General features: G+C 39.5%; 1 protein-coding gene across 1 annotated transcript in view; it reads right to left on the bottom strand.

Annotated features, from left to right (window-relative positions):
- The window catches only part of Ap3s1 (adaptor related protein complex 3 subunit sigma 1), a 50456-nt gene that overhangs the window by 26617 nt on the left and 4337 nt on the right, over positions 1 to 19502 (bottom strand). Inside the window, exons 2-3 of the mRNA XM_038331571.1 lie at positions 12538 to 12629; positions 8974 to 9085 (exon numbers count right to left, since the gene is read on the bottom strand). Coding sequence (XP_038187499.1) covers positions 8974 to 9085; positions 12538 to 12629 — 204 coding nt within the window. The remainder of the gene's footprint in view (positions 1 to 8973; positions 9086 to 12537; positions 12630 to 19502) is intronic.

Genomic DNA, 19502 nt, shown 5'->3' with positions numbered 1-19502 from the left:
TACTATAGCCATTCATTAAAAATCAGAACTTTAATGCAGCACGTCTCTACCATTCTCTTCAGTCATGGACAGCCAATAAAGAAACAGAAAATTATTTTCTTCGGAGACACAAAGTTTTAAAATAAAGCTATAACTGTATATCAAATAAATTAGTAGGTGTCATAATGAACTCAGAAGGCAATGCAATCTATAGTCTGAATCATTCCTTCTCTGTTACCAAGCCATATAAAACTAAAAACTGTCTTCTCTTTCTTTACTAGGAAAGTGTACAGGGAAACAAAATAGTGATTCTTTAGTGGTTCTCAGAGCTAAAAGTGATGGAGGAGTGTCTATGTGTTACTTTCATTATTAATAAAGAAAACTGCCTTGGCCCTTTAAGAACAGAAAATTAGGTAGGTGGAGTAGACAGAACAGAATTGTGGGAACAAGGAAGTAGAGTTAGGGAGACGCTTCAGGCAGTCGCGTGGTGAGTCTCCATGCTGCTCCTCTCCGAGATGGACACAGGTTAAGATCTCTCCTGGTAAGCCACAACTCGTGGTGCTACCCAAATTACTAAATATGGGTTAAAGGAAGATGTGAGAATTAACTAATAAGAGGCTACAGATAATGGGCCAGGCAGTATTTAAAAGAATAAAGTTTCTGTGTAATTATTTCGGGTGTAAAGCTAGCCAGCGGCGGGTGGCGGGACGCAGCCCCGCCGCTTCACACTACAGATTGGCGCTCCAACGTGGTGCTAAATCCACTTAAAAACCTTGCCCGCTTGGGATCGGAAAGAAAGTACTCTGAGACCATGCCAATGGCTCACTGCTCCCTTCCTGCACCTGGGCAGATGGCGGAATCAGGCTTAGGCGAGTGGGACAGCATTTGCGGATTCCTGCCGCCATAGAGAGAGAGGTGTTTTCAAACTGCGCGGTGCTCTGCGCCTCAGATTCGGCTGTGACTTGGATTAAAAGAGTTTCTGTGCTGCACGCTCAGTCTCAGAATTAAACTGCTGAGTGCGGCTCCAATGTCGACTGCTGTGTGCCTGGAACTGTGTGCGGCTCAGGGGCACCAAATGACTGAGGCAGGAGCGGCTTTGGCTCTGCTCCGCCATGTTGAACTGTGCTGATCTCAGGCAGGATCTATCGTAATTACCATAATAACAGCGCAGTTAAGGTTTAGACTTGGCTGTAAACAGGCAGTACCGTATTATTTTAAGAAGTGGTTAACCTTTTAAGAAATGCTCCTGGATAGTAAAAAATTACAGATTCACAATAGAAAAGATTCAGACATAGAAGGCCTTTAAATGGCTCACGTAGGCTTAAAAGAGAGAAAAAGAAAATATAGAGAATAAAGTTAATGCCTTAAAAAAAAAAAAAGGTTAAAGTCTTTAAAGAGACAGAGTACAGATAGTTATAGATTAAAAGAAGTAAAGTGATAGAGTAAAAATAAGCCACGTAAAAATGGAAAATTCACAGAGAGTCTGGATTATGTTTTTTATTGTGTTTTCTTTGAAATTTTTGACTGTAAAGGAGCTAAATACAGAGAGACATTTCATTATATGGGCTGCCAGGCTAGACCAGAATGGACATCTTAACGGTATGACTTCAGGATTTGGATCTAAGAACATGATGCTTTGGAAAAGAGTTTCTTCTTTTGTTTTCACAGAGGACGAGACTCTGTGGATTGCTTCTATCCCAATATGGTATGATAGACCACGCCCTCCTGAAAGGTTGCTGTGAACATCTTCAAAAAATTACTTCACTCAACTGCCAACTGAGAGGAACCTAGCACACAGGTTATACCATGAAAGACCTAAATAACAACGCCCCCACTCAGCAGGAAGCAGTTTGGAGAGAAATAACTGCGCCCACATTCCCAAATATTGTTTATAAATGTTCTTTTACATTTAAAGGGGGAGATGATATAGATATGAATAATTTGCATTGGTATGGATTTTAAGGTCAATTTTGTTATATGTATATGTATTTCTGATCTTGATTAAGCTATTGTGATTGTAGTTCATTTTAAAAACTGTAATGTATAATTAGGAAATATAGGTTGTTAATGGATAATCATTGATAATAGTTAAGCTTGTAGTCATGTTATTAGATTTTCTAGATATGTAGAGACATTTCAGTTAGATAGACATTCTTCATATCTTTCAAAGACTGCAGAATATGGCATTTAATGTTTTAATAACTTAGGGTTTTTCATGACAATGAGACACGTCTGCTCCTGGCAGCACCAATCTACTTCGAGAGGAAGATGGGCATCGAAGAGGCTACTTATGGAGTTTGTTAGCCATTTGGGCAAGAAACTGCTCTTGGCTGGACTGTTGCATAAACTGGACACAAAAAACCCGCAGAGACAGGACTGCTGAACTTGCCTAAAGGTGAGATGGTCTTTCGGGGTTCCTGATTCATGAAAGAGTCTGCGAGACGTTCTGCAGGACACAGCAGAAAGTGACTGAACTGTCTTTGGAATTTCCTGCTTCATGAAAAAGTCTGCTGGACACTATGGGCCTGAAGGCTGAAGATAGATGCCCCAACGGTACAGAGGAACTTTGGGTGACTGTCCAGGCAGCGAGTTGTCTCTGTCATTTCTAGAGTTTGAAAGTTGCATATGACTTGTTTGCTTAGGTAATATTATATCCTTCTGGAGTCTTTGATGGAGTTGAAGAATAAATAGATAGTTATAGCTTTCCTTAGTTATGATAAAAGATAAAATAGATTTAAATATTGTAACTGTAATACTTGCTTGATAACTGTTATATGTAATTTTGCTATGTTAAAGTTGAAGCCTTTCTTTTTTGTTTAAACAGAAAAAGGGGAAGTGATGGAGGAGTGTCTATGTGTTACTTTCATTATTAATAAAGAAAACTGCCTTGGCCCTTTAAGAACAGAAAATTAGGTAGGTGGAGTAGACAGAACAGAATTGTGGGAACAAGGAAGTAGAGTTAGGGAGACGCTTCAGGCAGTCGCGTGGTGAGTCTCCATGCTGCTCCTCTCCGAGATGGACGCAGGTTAAGATCTCTCCTGGTAAGCCACAACTCGTGGTGCTACCCAAATTACTAAATATGGGTTAAAGGAAGATGTGAGAATTAACTAATAAGAGGCTACAGATAATGGGCCAGGCAGTATTTAAAAGAATAAAGTTTCTGTGTAATTATTTCGGGTGTAAAACTAGCCAGCGGCGGGTGGCGGGACGCAGCCCCGCCGCTTCACACTACATAAAAGGACAAATAAGGATTTTAAGTCAGATATTGCAGGCTCAAACTTTCTTTGAAGTCTCTGCTTAAAGCTTTAAATATTATTTTAAAGTTATATTCAACCTTATCTGCTGTGGGATGTCTTTCTGTACTCTGTAAATATGAGTTGCTCTTATTGGTTGATAAATAAAGCTGTGTTGGCCTATGGCAAGGCAGGATAGAGCTAAGCAGGAAATCCAAGAAGAGATACAAGAGAAAGGCAGAGTCTGGGAGATGCTATTTAGTTACCCAAGGTACAACATGCCAGACTGGTAATACTATGGTCATGTGGCAATACTTAGATTAATAGAAATGGGTTAATTTAAATGTAAGAGCTAGCTATTAATAAGCCTGAGCCATCGGCCAATGATTTATAATTAATATTAAGCCTCTGAGTGGTTATTAAGGAACTGGGGGGCAGGAGAGAAACATCGGGTTACAAATGGTACCCAACATGAGGCTAGAACCCATGACCCTGAGATTAAGTGTCTCAGGCTCTAACCTGTGTATGTTTGTATATAGTTATTAGACTTATTACACATAGTTTTTCTATGTTAGTTATAACCCCTTTTTATTTTAGACAAAAAAAAGGGGGGGAAATGTTGTGATATTTTGTTGGTGTTCTAACAAATAAAGCTTGCCCGAAGAACAGAGGGTAGAGCTAGCCACAAGTTAATCATAGAAGTCTGGAGGTCTGTGCAGACAGGAGACAAAGTGATATGATGAAGCAGAGAGGAAGTGATAAGGCAGGGTGTAGACAGGAGCTCGGCCTTTTCAGTCTGAGAAGTCAGAAGTGAGAGGTGATTGTGGCCACTCTTTTACTTCTCTGATCTTTCAGCTTTTACCCCGATATCTGACTCTGAGTTTTTATTACTAAGACTAATTAGGATTGCATTTCATTTATTGTATGTTTATCTTAAAATTATCATTTTTCAACACCACCACCAATTTAGGAAGAAAGAATAAGCAGACATATAGCAAATGCTTACCATGATTACTTTGTGCTTTTGTGTAACTGATACCTGCCAAGATACTCAAAAACCAGTGTAAGAAATTATAAACTTGGGAGCTAGAGCGATAGATCAGCAGTTAAGAACACTTAAGGCTCTCTCAGAATCCACATTAGGCAGGTCACAACTGCTTGTGACTTCAGCTCCAGGTGCTCCAACACTCTCTTGGCTTCCTTGGGTACTCATACGCACATGCATAGACATATACATAAAAATAAAATACATCTCAGGACAAACAAAAAAGAATTACACACTTGTCAAGTATGGTAGTGCACACCTTTAATCTCAGCACTCATGAGGCAGAGGCAGACGGCTCTCTGTGAGTTCAATACCAGCCTGACCTACCTACTAAGCATGAGGCCAGCCAGGACTACATAATGAGATCCTGTCTTAAAAAAACAAACAGACAAACAAAAAAACCAACCAACCAACCAACCAAATAAACAAACAAACAGAACAGAAAAGGATTGCAGGTTTAAGAGGAAAGTGATACACCAATAGCTCCATTATCATTTATTGTTTTTACTTATTAACAACTACACCAAACGCTTTAGTCTTACCACTTATATTTCTAGGCTTGGTCATTTAGAATTTATTAAGTTTTCTGCTTAGTAATTTCTCATTTAAAATCAAAGAGTGTTTCCTTCCTATAGACTTAAAAACCATAACTCAATTGACAAAGAAATCTTTTTACATGTAGCTTTCCCCAGCTTTCAATTTACTGATGCCACATCTATGTGTACTATTCAGATAGGAAACAAACAACTCTGTGTATTTCCTCTTGATAATCTTCACCCAAGACAATTACTTGTAACAATTACATTTAAATTTTTAAGGATTATTTACTAGTGTATGTCAGCCTGCGTGCCACGCGGGTATGTGGGGTCAGAGGACAACTTGATGGAGATGGAGCTTGCTACTGTGTGGCTTCTGTCCAGCAGGCCTGCATGGCTAGTGCTTTTACCCACCCTCTGGCCCACAACTACAGTTTTAAAGGTAGTTTGCTTTTCTTCTTCTTCTTCTTTCTTTAGTTTTTAGAGATGGGATTGCATATGAACTGAAAATACATACGTGTGTGTGTGTGTGTGTGTGTGTGTGTGTCTTAATGATTCTCATAAATTAGCACATCAAGCAAAACTCAGATAAGAAAATGTCAATAATATGTAGTCATAGCTATATTTTATTTTTTGGAATTTTCGGTATAACTATTCTAATTAAACTTTAGGCTTTATTGTCAATTATTTTATATTGCATACTGTATATGGACATTAAATCCATTCATCAAACAATTATTTCTTGAAGATCCACTATTCCTTGTATGATATAAATCAACAATAATAATGCAACGCAATATACAGTTCTGGTAGATAAGTCAATAAATAACATAACCTCTAGGCTTCCATAGAGCTTTTATTCTATTCACAGTAAATGATTAACAAAGTATGGCAACCATATGGCATATAAAATGGTAACGTGTGCTAAGGAAAAGAAAAATACAGATGTATGTTAGAAATGTAGAGGGGAATTTTAGAAAGCATGGCCAGAGATTTCCATACTGAAAAGGTATTATCTGGGTCAAAATCTGGAAGAATGATATAGAGCCAGCCAAGTGGGTAGCAAATGAAAGAACATTCCAGGTACAGAAGCCAGCAAGTACAAAGTCTGAAGTAGAAGTCTGCTTGTAAGAGGCTAAGCACGTGAGACGAGGACAGAAGGAAGATAAGCAATGGGGGGGTGTAGAACACACAGGCCCCTGGGTAGTCTATGACAGATGTGCAAATGTGGCATTTACTCCAGGAGGATATTATGGGAGTCTGGGATAAAAGGTATGAGATGTGGCATACTGCAATGGCTTCTGACTGATGCACCAAGTAAGGACCCAAAACAGCAGAAGCAGAGAGAACAGCCAGGAAACTGCCAGAATACAGACTAACTGTGGTGGCCTGGACCAAGTGGTAACAGCAAAGAAGGTAGTTAAGTGGTCAGAAAAGGATTCGCCTAAGATGGAGGCAGGGTGCAGAGAGTGAGACCTAAGGACAAGAAAATACTCAGGTTCCGACTATCACACTAGAAGAGTAAAGTTGTTGCCAACGATAAGACAAAAACCATAGGAAATACAGATGTCAGATCTACCTCAGAGTGGGACACAGGAAGTTTGAGATCTTTATATAATACCCAAAAGGAGAAGTCCAGAAAGAAATTGGGCTTCAAAGTTATTTATTCAAAGAAAAGCTCTGGGCTAAAGATTAAATTTGGTACCACCAACGCATAGATAATATTTGGATAAAATAACCTTAGCAAAGGAATAAAGCGACAAAGAGAGAAGGACATCTACAACTAGATATTGACATCTAGAGGCAGGTGAGACGACGAGGCCACAATGAAGAAATTAAAGACGCAGGACAAAAACCAGGGAAGAACATTACCCTCACAATCAAGCAGAGAAAGTACTTATCATGAGTGAGCGAACTGAATCAAGCAGAGGAAGACTGCTAATAGTGCAAGAGAGCAAAAAGGGGTCCAGATATATTTTTATAACTATGTATTTTGTTGTCAAAGGAGAAAAAGAAATAATGTCAGTGACTGAAGGGGAGTAGAGGTGGGAGAGCACGGTGCTGGCTGCGGGCGGGAATGATTTAGAAGAGGTGTGGGGGTGCTGGAGAAGAGGAAGTGAAGACTACAACAGCCTGGGTCCTCAGCTAGGAGCACAGTGAGTGCAGCCTCTACAGAACACACAACAGACAGGCAGGTGGGCAGCAAGAGCTGGCCAATGCCCTCTTCTGTCTGCTTCAGTGTTGTTAGTGCTCGAGGAAGTGAGGTCTTGCTAGTTTAGAGGAAGTGATGTCAGGGTGAAAAAGTGGACCACAGATGAACTATGATTAGTGGGCAGTACTAAGACTTCCTGAGATCAGTAGTCTAAAGTGAGCAGTAAACAGGATTGTGCTTTTCTTCAACATACTTCCAAATGTATGAGCACAGGCTGGGAATTAAGTGCATAGAAGGCTATGCATACTGTGACTATCCATGGAATCTAAACTGAATAAAGACAAGCAAGAGCCAGGCAGGATTAGGGAAAGTGAAAAACACACCAGACGTTAAACCCAGAGGGACACAGAAACATGGAAAGATACGAAGGCAGCTGAATGCAGAAACCAAGACTGAGAGGACAGACTGATTTGCAGTTGTCTAAAAATGAGGCCTACGCATGAACAGAAAGCTGGGGCAGAGGCGCTCTAAGGAGTGTAGCTCCAGGTCTGCAGACAAAGGGCTATGGAATGTTGTACGTGTAGACCCCAAAGTCCCCAAGAACTTTCACACATGCAGTGCTGTACAGAATACGATGAGTAGGAAGCAACTCTAGAAAGTCTACAGATTTTAGGTCTGTTCAGTCCTGTGAACAGAGGTGACTGTCGTGGACTATCTTCTCAAATCTGTCACGCTGGCAAACAGTCTTGGAAAAATAGTGTCTTCTTCCACAGCAAAGGATAAGTTTACTTTTTCGCTTAAAGAGAATCTCGTTCTCCCCAGAGCAGACATGATTTACCCACATTAAGAAAGTCAGCTCCCTAAGTCCAGGGTCCCCCACCCGTGTGATGAGTTACTGGGGTGCAGGCATCACCTGGCTCCTTCACAGCATCCTCTAAGACTGAGAACGACTGCAAGTAATTGCTAGTGTGGATCGGGGTGTTTTCCAGATAATGCTTCTGCTGTTAGTAATGCAAGAAGTCTACGTCTCATCTTTTGCATTCTTTATACTGTAGGTCAACTTAGCTTGCAAATGGAGGACAATCTCAAAGCCTTGACACCTGCTGACAAAATCTCCACGGCATGGGAGGTAGAAAGAGATGAATACGACTAAATTCAGGCTAGTCTAATAGGAGATGAGATCCAGAGAAGGAAATGTGCTGGAAGAAACAAATACATCTGTGGGCTCAATAAATGAAAAAACACACATGCACACACACACACAAGCACACACATACAACCTGTTGAAAGTTGAAGGCAGTAATAAAAAAGCAAGATTTAATTTAAAGCATCAAAGAAGTATTAACAGATGAGGTTCAAAACATCAGTTTTCTTATGACTGACCTTGAGTTCTATGGACACACTACAAAAGCTTTTCAGAAGCCTGGGAGAGTTAAGTCTTCAGGGTCAGATTTGGATATGCAGAAAGACTCATAGTCTTGGGCTCCTTGCAGTAACTCACACGAACAGAAAAGGCATGACGAAATTAGTTGTAATTAGTCCTAAACAGATTAGTTTCTACATCCCTTAATATGGTTGGAACTGGATCATGAGGGTACTGTCTTTCTAGGTGAAATAATCTACTTGTTTGTTTGTAGCTAAGCAGTCTACCGAGAGGTGGAACCTAGCTGGAAGAAAGGGGCCACTGGAGATATCTTTGAAATGTTTACCTTGTCCTGGCCCTTTTGCTTCCCAACTGCCATGAGGACAACAGCACTCCTCTGCCATGCTCTTCTACACTACTGCTTTGCCGTGACATAATGCATGGGATGGAGCAGCTGGTGGACTGAAACTTCAGAACTCTGAGCCAAAATAATATTTCCCCTAAAATGACTTGTGTCAGGTAATATGTGAGAGCATACCCACCTGATATCAACTATGAAACACTTATCAAGCAAACCATCATTTTACAGAGTTTGAATTTTAAGTTCACAAAAATATAATCAAGAAAACTAATTAAAGGTAGTTAAGATGTAACTGTTAACTTACTTGAATTAGGTCTAAAATGCCAAGTTCACTTTCTGAGGAATCCACACAGAAGACAAAATATAGTGTTGCATAATGTCTATAAATCAGCTTGTTGTCAGAGCCTCCAATTAATCTAAATGACAAAACAAAGTAATTAAAATGGTGGAGAACAAAATGCAGAACATCTCACTAGCTCAAGCAAAATGCCATTTGTTAAGACTTTTTGTAAAACAGAATGTAACAATGGCATAGCGTTCAAGTAAACTTCAGAAGCTAAGTAGATTAAGACAGCAATTTTCTTCAGAAATGTCAAGTAAAAAAAAAGCCAGTACTTAATTTTAGTTAATTATTTATTAAAGTATTCACTGAGTTAAGTGTGGTGTGTCAGGCACTGACAGCAGGTAGAGACAAGAAAGTCAATAGGTAGGGGAAGGTGCCACACAGAGAACCAGGGCAGGACTAGCACATCCATGAGCTTCCCACTTCAGAATGGACAGAGAGAGAGAGAGAGAGAGAGAGAGAGAGAGAGAGAGAGAGAGAGAGAGAGAGAGAGAGAGAGAGAGAGAGAGAGAGAGAGAGAGACAGAGAAACATTTAGACCGACATCTAACCATTAGGGTGAGCCACGGAACAATGAAAAGAGGAGCACCTTGGAGTCAGGTAGCAATGGCTGAAAAGGGCTCTTTGTCACAACAATATGCACTTTCAGGGAGACATGAGGCCAGTAGACAAGAATAGGTTAGTAAACAATGAGGCTGAAGGAACAGGCAAACCAGATCACAGAGCATGTGCAAATGCTTACAAGATATAACTTCATAGGTCACAGTAAAATACACAGCTTAAGACTGATTATCAGCTAGGAAGAAAAAAAAGAGTATTTCTTAAGTTTTAGACAGACTTAGCATCAAGATGCTCTCAAAAAACACTGCTCTTAAATCTTATTGTAAGAACACTGGGCTAATGAATACTCAATTCTTTCATTAAATTCTTTTATTCACATAACTAGTATTTAGCATTTTTAAAAGAATAATTTAGGAATCATCTGAGGCATCTTCTATTTTTCCAAATACACTTTAGCTGTATAATAGTCAAGTTTACAATAGCAAATTCACCTTCTCAAGACCACTTCCACATTAACATGATTTAAAACAAGGTTATAAACAATCAAAATTAAGAGAATATTCACAAATATGGTATGGCATTTTTCTTAGTCCATAAATATAACACTAAACTTGCAAGCGCTATAGAAACCACTTCTAAGTACATACTACTTCCTTGTCCTGTAAGAGCAAACACAAATGATATGGGGAGGGGGACCCAGGGGAGGATTCTTAGTACGCTAGGTTACTTGTCCAGAGAGGATTTAATTTAGAAGTCTGTATGTACACTTTGAACATCTGACATTGGTTATGACAACAGTTACAAATTATTCCCTGAAAGGGCAAAATAAACAACACATCAGCTATTTTACTGTAAGCTGTCTTTTGTTTTGCTTTAAAAGACCACGCTTCTGAAAATGTGTTACAAATTAGATTAATACTCAGAGAAACTAAGGACCTCTGCAAGGAAAGAACATAATTGGCCTTGAAAAACATAATTTCACTTTAAACCAGTCTAATACTGATACAAGTTATTGTATAAGTTGTCTTAGTCAGGGTTTCTATCACTATGATGAAACACCATGACCAAGAGTCAAGCTGGAGAAGAAAGGGTTAACTTGGCTTACATTTCCACATAGAAGTCCATCACTGAAGGAAATCAGGACAGGAACTCAAACAGGGTAGGACCCTGAAGGCAGGAGCTGGTACAGAGGCCTTGGCTGCTTACTGGTTTGCAGCAAAAGGCCTGCTCAGGCTGATGTGTTATAGAGTCCAGGACCACAGCCCAGGGATGGCACCAACCACAGTGGGCTGGGCCTCCCACACTGATCACTAATGAAAAAAAATGACTTTCTGCTGAATCTTATGGAGGCATTTTCTCAATATCTCCTCTCTGATGACTCTAGTCTGTGTCAAGTGGACTAAAAAGTAGACAGTACAGAGGTGAAATACAGAATGTAAAATTTTATAAACGTAAGTTTATAACTTTTGATATCTTCTTAGATCTAAATTTCATTTTAGAGGAGAAAACGAAGTTCCAAGAATTTGAACAATGTGACCAAGGGGACTGGCTAACCAGGATCAGAACTAGAGTGAGGACGGATGAGCAGCTTCATCTCCGGCATAGGAAGTAACTGCTTCCCAGTTTTATGTGGTTAGGGAAGAATCTCAGTTTCAAAGCCTAATTTCCGTCCAAACAGGGCCCTCTTTATATCTACCGTGTGTACCGCCCTGCGCCTGTGGGAGGTGAGACGCCCGTAAGATGGGTAAGAAGCTAAGGGAGAAGCAATGGCTACAGCAAAGACGACCAGATCCCTACAGAAGCTAAACAAAAGCAGAACAAGTGGCTGCCCTGGTCATTAAGTTAGAGTCTGAAGGAGCTTAACATCAAAATCTACACATCATAAATATGTATTACATGTTTAAGTACAGCATGATATAACTTTTTAAAATGCAAATAAACTTTCCACATGATTAAAAAAATATAGTCAGACAAAAATGGGTTCTGTTGCCCTGATTTTTTTTTTTACAATATGCATCTTATCATTCATGTAGCTTTGCTGATACTTAGTTTTAATTCTCAATAAGAACATATTAAGTGTGCTAATTACATAACTGGGGAAGAAAATATTTTGAGGTAAACTGCTGTCAATAGAATCCATTCATTTTAAAGGATTTACTTAGCGCTTGGGATGAATGAGTAGGAAAGCACTTGCCTAGCAAGCACAAAGCCTTGGGTTTAATTCCCAGTGCTGCAAACAATAAAAAAGAAAAAATAAATATTTACAGTATTTATTTAGTTTTCAAGCTATTTTTTTCATTTTAAAAACAGAAACATATACTAGCTGAATTTATACTACAGATATATTAGATTCATAGATATTTGAAAAGTAGACTTTGACTTTGTTTATAATAAAATAAAGTATATGATCTGAAATATTATGTGCATTCAAACTAGGAATACTACACCCATTAGAAAGAATGATCTCCCAGAATTTTAAAAAATGTTTAACCTTATTTGTGTATATGGATGTACATACGACAAATGACAACTTGTGGGAACAAGTTCTCTCCTACTACGTGGGTCCTAGGAATCACGTTCAGGTCATCAGGGCTGGCAGCCAGCACCTTTGCTAGGTAAGTTCTATTTCTCCAGATGAATTTACAGACAAAATTTTACAAAGTATTAAGCAAAAAACGTAACATGCCAGTAAACACTGTGATCTCATAAGTAAAATATTTTAAGGCTCTATTTTACATGTCAGTAAATATAAAATGCACAAGAATCTGGGTGGAAGGACTAAGGCTGGGAGAGGAAAAGTTTTAGAAAGACTGAGTATCTTAAAAAGTCTACAGATTAGAGTTATGCCTAACAGTGACAGCAATTAATTCACCGAATTTAATGAATTATAATGAAGGATTTTCATCGAGTGCATACTTTCACCACACACTGGAAATCAGAAATACCCACAAAATGCTCTACTTACAATCCTCCTTCTAGGAAATTACACACATTCTCATCTCGCTTAGACACCAAATGGAAAGTCTCCCTGATGATCTGCTGTTGCGTATCTTCACTCTGAGAAAGAATAATTCACACGCATTAGGATCGAGTTTGCAGGTTTAACAGCATTTTAAGATATTTTGAAAATAAAAGATAGTAATTTTAATCTGGAAAAAAAGGGGGGGAAGGTCCTTGGGAATTAGATTCAAACTACAGAGGCAAAACCCAACACTGTTAGGTAAAAGTGTGGGTGGGGAGCCTCATTATAGTTTACCACTACAATGAAAGTAATATTTCTACCTTCAAAATGAATGAGGAACAGAAGACTCAGACACACTGGTGAAAAAGGAAAGTAGATATCAGCTAGTCAAAGACGCTGCTTTACAAATGGCTAAAGTAAGCAGGGAAGTAACGTTAGGTTGACTCGTGGAGCTACAATAAGCATATTTAGTGCAGGGACAATAGAGAAACTTGAGTTTACAGGTAAATTGAACCTTGATAGACTACAGACTGAGGTTATGAGTTCTCCTTATTCATCTTTATGTAGACCAGATCCCAAACCAAGAATTGGCTCAGTAGATATTTTCTAAACTCAACCAAGCAATTCCTATCCCAGTAAAAAAAAAAAGAGCTATTTTCCCAAGTCATTAAAAATGTAAGCAAAATCATGAACAGAAACTTCACAAGAAAGGAAATAAGATGGTTCATAAACAAATATAAAGCTGCTAAGCCTCAAAGTAATCCAGTGACATTCAGTTAAAGTAACAATGGCAACACTCCAAGGAGCCACACTAGAACAGGCACAAAATAGCACAAAAACCCCAAGCACAGGAACTCTCGGCCCACCAGTGTGAGGGTGAGGGTACTAGCATTTCACAGCACTTTTCCTCCTTAGACTCTCCTAACCCTAGGAAACCAATCTATCAGCAATGGCAGACATATAACAAACTCTTAATATGTCCAACGGGAAAGCACTTATAAAATGACCTTTTTAAAAGCTGAAATAATCCAAATATCCTTCATTCACAGAACAGATAAATTGTAACATGCTCTTATCCTTAAACATTTAAATTTCCAAATCATAAGGGGAAAAATAAAAGAGCCTTGATTCAATCTGTCGCAACTGCAAGAGGCAGACTGGATAGCCTACGTAGAACTGTTTATTTTTGACAGGTCTGGGGGCTACAAGTCCACAATCAAGATACCAGCAGTTCTCTCTGTCCTCATGCAGAAGCTCACTCTCCAGCCCCTTAGGAAGACACTAGCCCCCAAGAGGGCCCACTCTCATGCCCTCCGCAGATACCGTTCCCCTGGAGCTCCAGCACGGGCACCTGGAAGAGACACACCAGTCCCCATGTGGAACAGAGAGGGCAAGTAGCACAGGGATACACAATCATTCCATTAGCATAAAATCCAACTAAGCAACACTAAACATTGTTTAATAACATATATTACAGGAAACAGAAACAAAACCATTGCCAGCAATACTGGCACATGTCTGCAATGCAAGGAAGGACGTAGGAGGCTGAAGCAAGAGCGCTCAAATTTCAAGGCAACCCTGGTCTATATGGAAAGTCAGATAACCTGGTTATGCAGCAAGACTTCATGTCAAAGAAAAACATAATTAAACTATAAGAAAATCAAAAAGATGAATAACAAATACTAAAAGATTGGTTTCACAAAAATTATATTCTATATAATCACATGCAAGTTATTTTAGTTTTCAATCAAACCTTTAATGAATAGACATTAAAACAATAGTTTCTCATCTCTGTACATAGACTGCAAGCTTCTGAACTGAGAGGTCAGTCCTAGGTAACGACTCCTCTGTGACACCGGAAGGCTGCACAGCAGCAGCTCCAACCTCACTACTTAAACTGGAGAAGTGAGCTCAATGTGCCTACACCCTCCCCTGCTGTGGCAAAGGTGGAAAAGTAGGGCAAGATCCCTCTTCCAACTCCAATTAAATGAAATAGATATGCTTCTGGAGGTGCTTGCAGATGAGACGGAACCCAACCTGGGGCCCCTGGAGAAAGAGAGATAGGCAGGATACAAGGAGGCTCCCCTCAGCACCTGGCCCCACAGGGCTCCTTCAAGTGCAGGAGGGGAGCTCTAGGATCTCTCTTTGACCCAAGAGAAGTCTGTTATGCAGTATTTTAAGATCAATAAATTACAGCAATAAAAAGCAAGGTAGGATAAAGGGATTTCCTGGTAGAAAGTTTAAGTGGGGTGACATCTCCACTTCCTAGAGAGCATCCTGGGAAGGAAGTTTAGGGCATCCTTAGCTGCCACAGCTCCCAACCACCTCCAGTTTATGATGTCAGACTGAGGCTTGGGTCAGATCCTTCTCCATCCCACATTCCTGGTCTCCACTTCACAGGTTCAGCAATGCTAACCCCATCATGGCTAGGAAAAAGGAAGACCTTGGACACTGGAGCACAAAAGAACTTCAGAGAGTATCTGCTCTAAAACCAGGTTCTTAAAAAAGAGAAATTAAAAAGCACCAACATAAACCCAAACGACAGAAAGACCTAAAAAAACTATTTTTTTCAGACTTTTCAGAGATGGTTCATGTGTGTGTGTGTGTATGTGTGTGTGTGTACGCGCACGCTCATGTGTGTGTGTAAGCTACCAAATTTAGCAAAGTGGAAACATATACCATTAATACACAAAAAATCCTTCCATACCATAAACATCTTCCAAATTTACTTTTGAACTACCTATGGAGTTTTCTCACCTGCTGCTTCTCCCTACCCATGCAGATCAGCCACGGTGAATGCTCACTGCTCTCTTCAGTTCCCTGCCTCTGTCTCAAAACACAGTGTTTACCCCACTAAATAAAGCTGTTCCGGCCAGTGGCTTAGCAGAGGAAAGCCAGGCAGGAAATCTCAACAGAGACATAGAAAGAGAGAAGGCAGATTACAAAGAAGCTGTGTAACTGCCCAATGAGAAAGACACCACCAGAACCTTACCAGTAAGCCACAGCCTCATGGTGATATATACACAGATTAGTAGAAATGGGTTAATTTAAGATGCAAGAGTTAGCTAGGAATATGCCGGAGCCTTTGGCCAAACAGTGTTGTAATTAATCCAGTTTTGTGTGATTATTCAGGTCTGGTGGCAGGGAAACAAAAGCACAGTCTCCGTTTACACCTTGGTATCATTCCTACTCCTGTGACACACTTAAAATACATACTTGAACTTCCTTCATAGATTCCAACTTCTAACAGCAGGATCTGAGCTCTGTATCTGAAAAACTCAGGAGATATGTAAACTACAAACGAGTAAAATTCAGAAATTAAGAAGGATATCATGAAAATTATAACAAGAAATTTTCAAATTCCAGATATAAACTAAAAACAACAGCTTGAGAAAAATGCCTATAGAAGAGATTAGAGGCAGAGAAGAAAAGAGAACATTTTAAGAATTTACAAGTCTAGAAGAATCAAGAATTAAAGACTCAGAATAGAGAGAAGGACTGAGGATATAGCTAACTCTGTGATAGCCATTGCCTAGCATACTCAAGGGCCCTAGGTTTAATCCCTGCATCAAACAGAACATAAAGAAACCAAGAAATGATTCCAGTAGACAATTAGAGCTTCCAGAATAATACTTGGTAGAGTATCCCACGCTATGGACGCGAACAGTCTCACAGCAAGGAACTCTTAAGACTTTAGAAACAGAAGCCTATGCATTGCTAGTAAGTCATAAAGTCATACACAGAAAGGGAGTAGCCACAATTGCTGCAGACTTTTTAAAAACCAACAATGGAAAAAGAAAGGTGGCACAGCATGCAATCATGAAGATTGGAATTCTAAATCTCAATGTACTTATTAATAAGACTTTCAGAACAGCAAGCTCTCATAAAATCTACTTCTTGTTACACTTTACTAAAGAAGTCACTGGCTCTACCACGATAAGACAACAGACAAAGAATCAAGCAATTGAAGATCTAACATAGAAAACAGCCAAGAGGAATCTCTCAGATAAAGTCCAAACATGACTGCCAGGCAACTGGCAGAGAATGATCCTAGCCAAAAGGTTCCAGAAGAGATTTCTTAATGAACAGGAAACTGACAGACACATGCTGGCAGAAACATAAATTAGAAATAAGTAAATAAAAAAAAACCTAGCTCAAAAGAAAAGCAATTATCTTCAAGGAAGATAAAATGTCAGAAGGAAAAAAACTAAACAAAATTGACAAGCTGGCTCAGCTGAGGACGGTTTACATAAAAACTAGTATGGGCACGGAGGACTGACACAATCTGAAGTATAAAATAGCTTTGAGGGACTGAGACTCGGGTGCTGTAAGTCAGAACTAAATTATTATTTCCAATAACAGAAGAGGACATGTCTACAAATGAAAACTTAGCCAAAAGCACATTATTTACACAATGCCGTGATAGCCAGATAAAAGTAATCACCTTGGGAAAGGAGATATAAGGAAAGACTTATTTTTATTTTTGAGATATTAATTTGATTACAACATTTCTTCCTTCCCTTTCCTCCCTCTGAACCTTCCCATACACCTCTCCCAGCTCTCCTTGAAATTCAGTCTCTTTTTTTACTGTTATTGCATGCATATTGCATACATACATATATTTCTAAATACAACCTGTTCAGTTGGTATAATGCTACCTGTATTTTCAGGGCTGGCCATTTGCTACTGAACAACAAATTGGTGTGCTCTTCCCTGTGGACGGTCATCTTTCCTGTTACCAGTTTTCCTCTACTGCTAGTAGCTCTTTCTGCAAGGCTGAGACCTCACGGGCTTTTCTCTGCCCAGTTTGGCAGTTCATTGGTGTCATCCTCCTGCAGCTCACATCTGCACAACCATGTTGGTGAGACAAGCTTCTGATACAATTAGAAAACACAATCTCGCAGCAAACTCCCTGATTTCCTGGTTCTTACAATCTTTCTGAAATGTTCCCTGAACCTTAAGAGTAGAAGTGTTTTGTAGATGTAGCCATTGGAACTGGTCTCCACAACCCTGCATTTTGATTGGTTGTGGTTTTCTGTAATGGTCTCTGCTACAAAGGGAAGTTTTCTTGATAAAGACTACACTTATCTGGAGATGTAAGAACAAATGTTTATAGATTATTGCTAGGGATTATGCTGGTTTAGTCAATTAGTGGTTATGGATTCTCTTCCAATAACCATGACTTTAGTAGAAATAAGCAGTCACCTAGATTTCCAGTATCAGACATGGACTCCCTCTTGTTGAGTAGGACTGAATTTTAATTAGAGAGCTGTTGGTTACCCCCAGGTATGTGTATCACTGTTGTACACTTTGACACAAGGTTTTTCACTGAACATTTCTTGCAACTTGAGTGGTTGGCCAGCAAGTCCTAGAGATCTACTTCTTTGGTGCTGGGATTAGAGGTACATACTACTGGACTTGGTTTTTTATGTAAAATACTCAGGATCTGAATCTAGGTCCTCATGCTTGCACGACAATCACTATGTCTACTGAGCCATTTCCTTAGACCTAATGGGTGCTTAAATTACAATAATGCCTAGATATTAGCATATGTGGTCATTATTTTTAAACTTTTCTAAGATTTATTTAGCTTCATGTGTATTATGTTTTGCCTACATGATTCACATTCAAGCAGTGCCTGGGGAGATCAGAAGAGGGCCCTGGATCCTCTGGAAATGCAGTTATTGAAGGTTGTGAGCCACCAAGTAATACTGGGAACCACACTTAAGCCCTCTGGAAGAGTAGTAACGCTCTTAGCTGCTGAATCAGCTCTTCAGTTCCAACAATAAGATTCTTTTTAAACAGACAATAATAGTCCCTTAATTTGCTAATCAACACATACTCCTATTTTCCAGCTTTCTGACAATACCACTTTATCTGTTTCCAAGCTTGGATCCTGATGAAAGAAAGCTATTATTGGTTTTTGTTTGACTGTCTAGCCAGATTGTTGGGGTTATTTTTGTTTTTGTTTTTGAAGGGACAGGGCAGGGAACAAATTTTAGATTACAGGAACTAACCACTCTGATTCAATTGTAAGGGTCAGAATCAGTCTTTGGATAACGAATTCTTGTGCCATGTAAGGCAAATAAAGTAGCACTCTGTAAGGAAGTCACCGGCTTGGCTGAATCCATGCTGGAAACCGTATTCTACTCTATACTACTTACCCTATAGGAACTGTTCAGAATCATTTGCATCAATCACATAAGACCCAGTTTAGGTACCCCCAAAGAATTCTAACCAATACTAAAGGAAAACAAATCATATGGAGGGGCTGGAGGGATGAGACGGCTCCATGGATAAAACTATTTGCTGCTCTTGTAGAGGCCCAGGTTCAGTTCCCAGAATCCACATGATGGTTCACAACCATCTCTAACACCAGCACCAAGGATCTGATGCTGTCTTCTGACCTCCTTAGGAACCAAACATGCACAGGGTGCACATACACAGATATAGACAAAACACCCCTACACACAAAATGAATCTTTAAAAGGACATTTTTAAAGAAATCATATGGATTTTTTTCTTTAAAAAGTTGAACTGTGTAATAATACATATTGATATTACTCAGAACTGCTGATAATTGTACCTTTTAAAATTTCATTTTGTTTCAAATTTTGAAACAGAGTCTCCCTATGTTGTCTAGGCTGGTCTCCAATCCATGGGCTCAAGTGAGCTACCTGCCTCAACTTCCCTCGTAGCTGTGAGTACTGGGACTACAGCTGGGTGCCACACCTGACTAACAACTGGCTGGGGTGTAGCTAAGATGTACGGCATACACGAGCATACATGAAGCTCTAGTTTCATGTCCAGGACGGGGAAAAGGTAAGAGAGATGAAAACCAAAATGCATCTAACTATCCTGCCACATTGCCGTAAGTCACTAAAGGAAACCAATAAGCACAGCTATGACTTATTAAAGATGTTTAAAAGAAAACATCATGTTCAGAACTTCACACTCGAGGATTAGAG

This window comes from Arvicola amphibius, chromosome 5 (assembly GCF_903992535.2).
Source record: "Arvicola amphibius chromosome 5, mArvAmp1.2, whole genome shotgun sequence".
NCBI classification, from domain to species: Eukaryota; Metazoa; Chordata; class Mammalia; order Rodentia; family Cricetidae; genus Arvicola; species Arvicola amphibius.
Note: the sequence above shows the minus strand (reverse complement) of the source record. Positions and strands in the feature narration are given on the sequence as shown.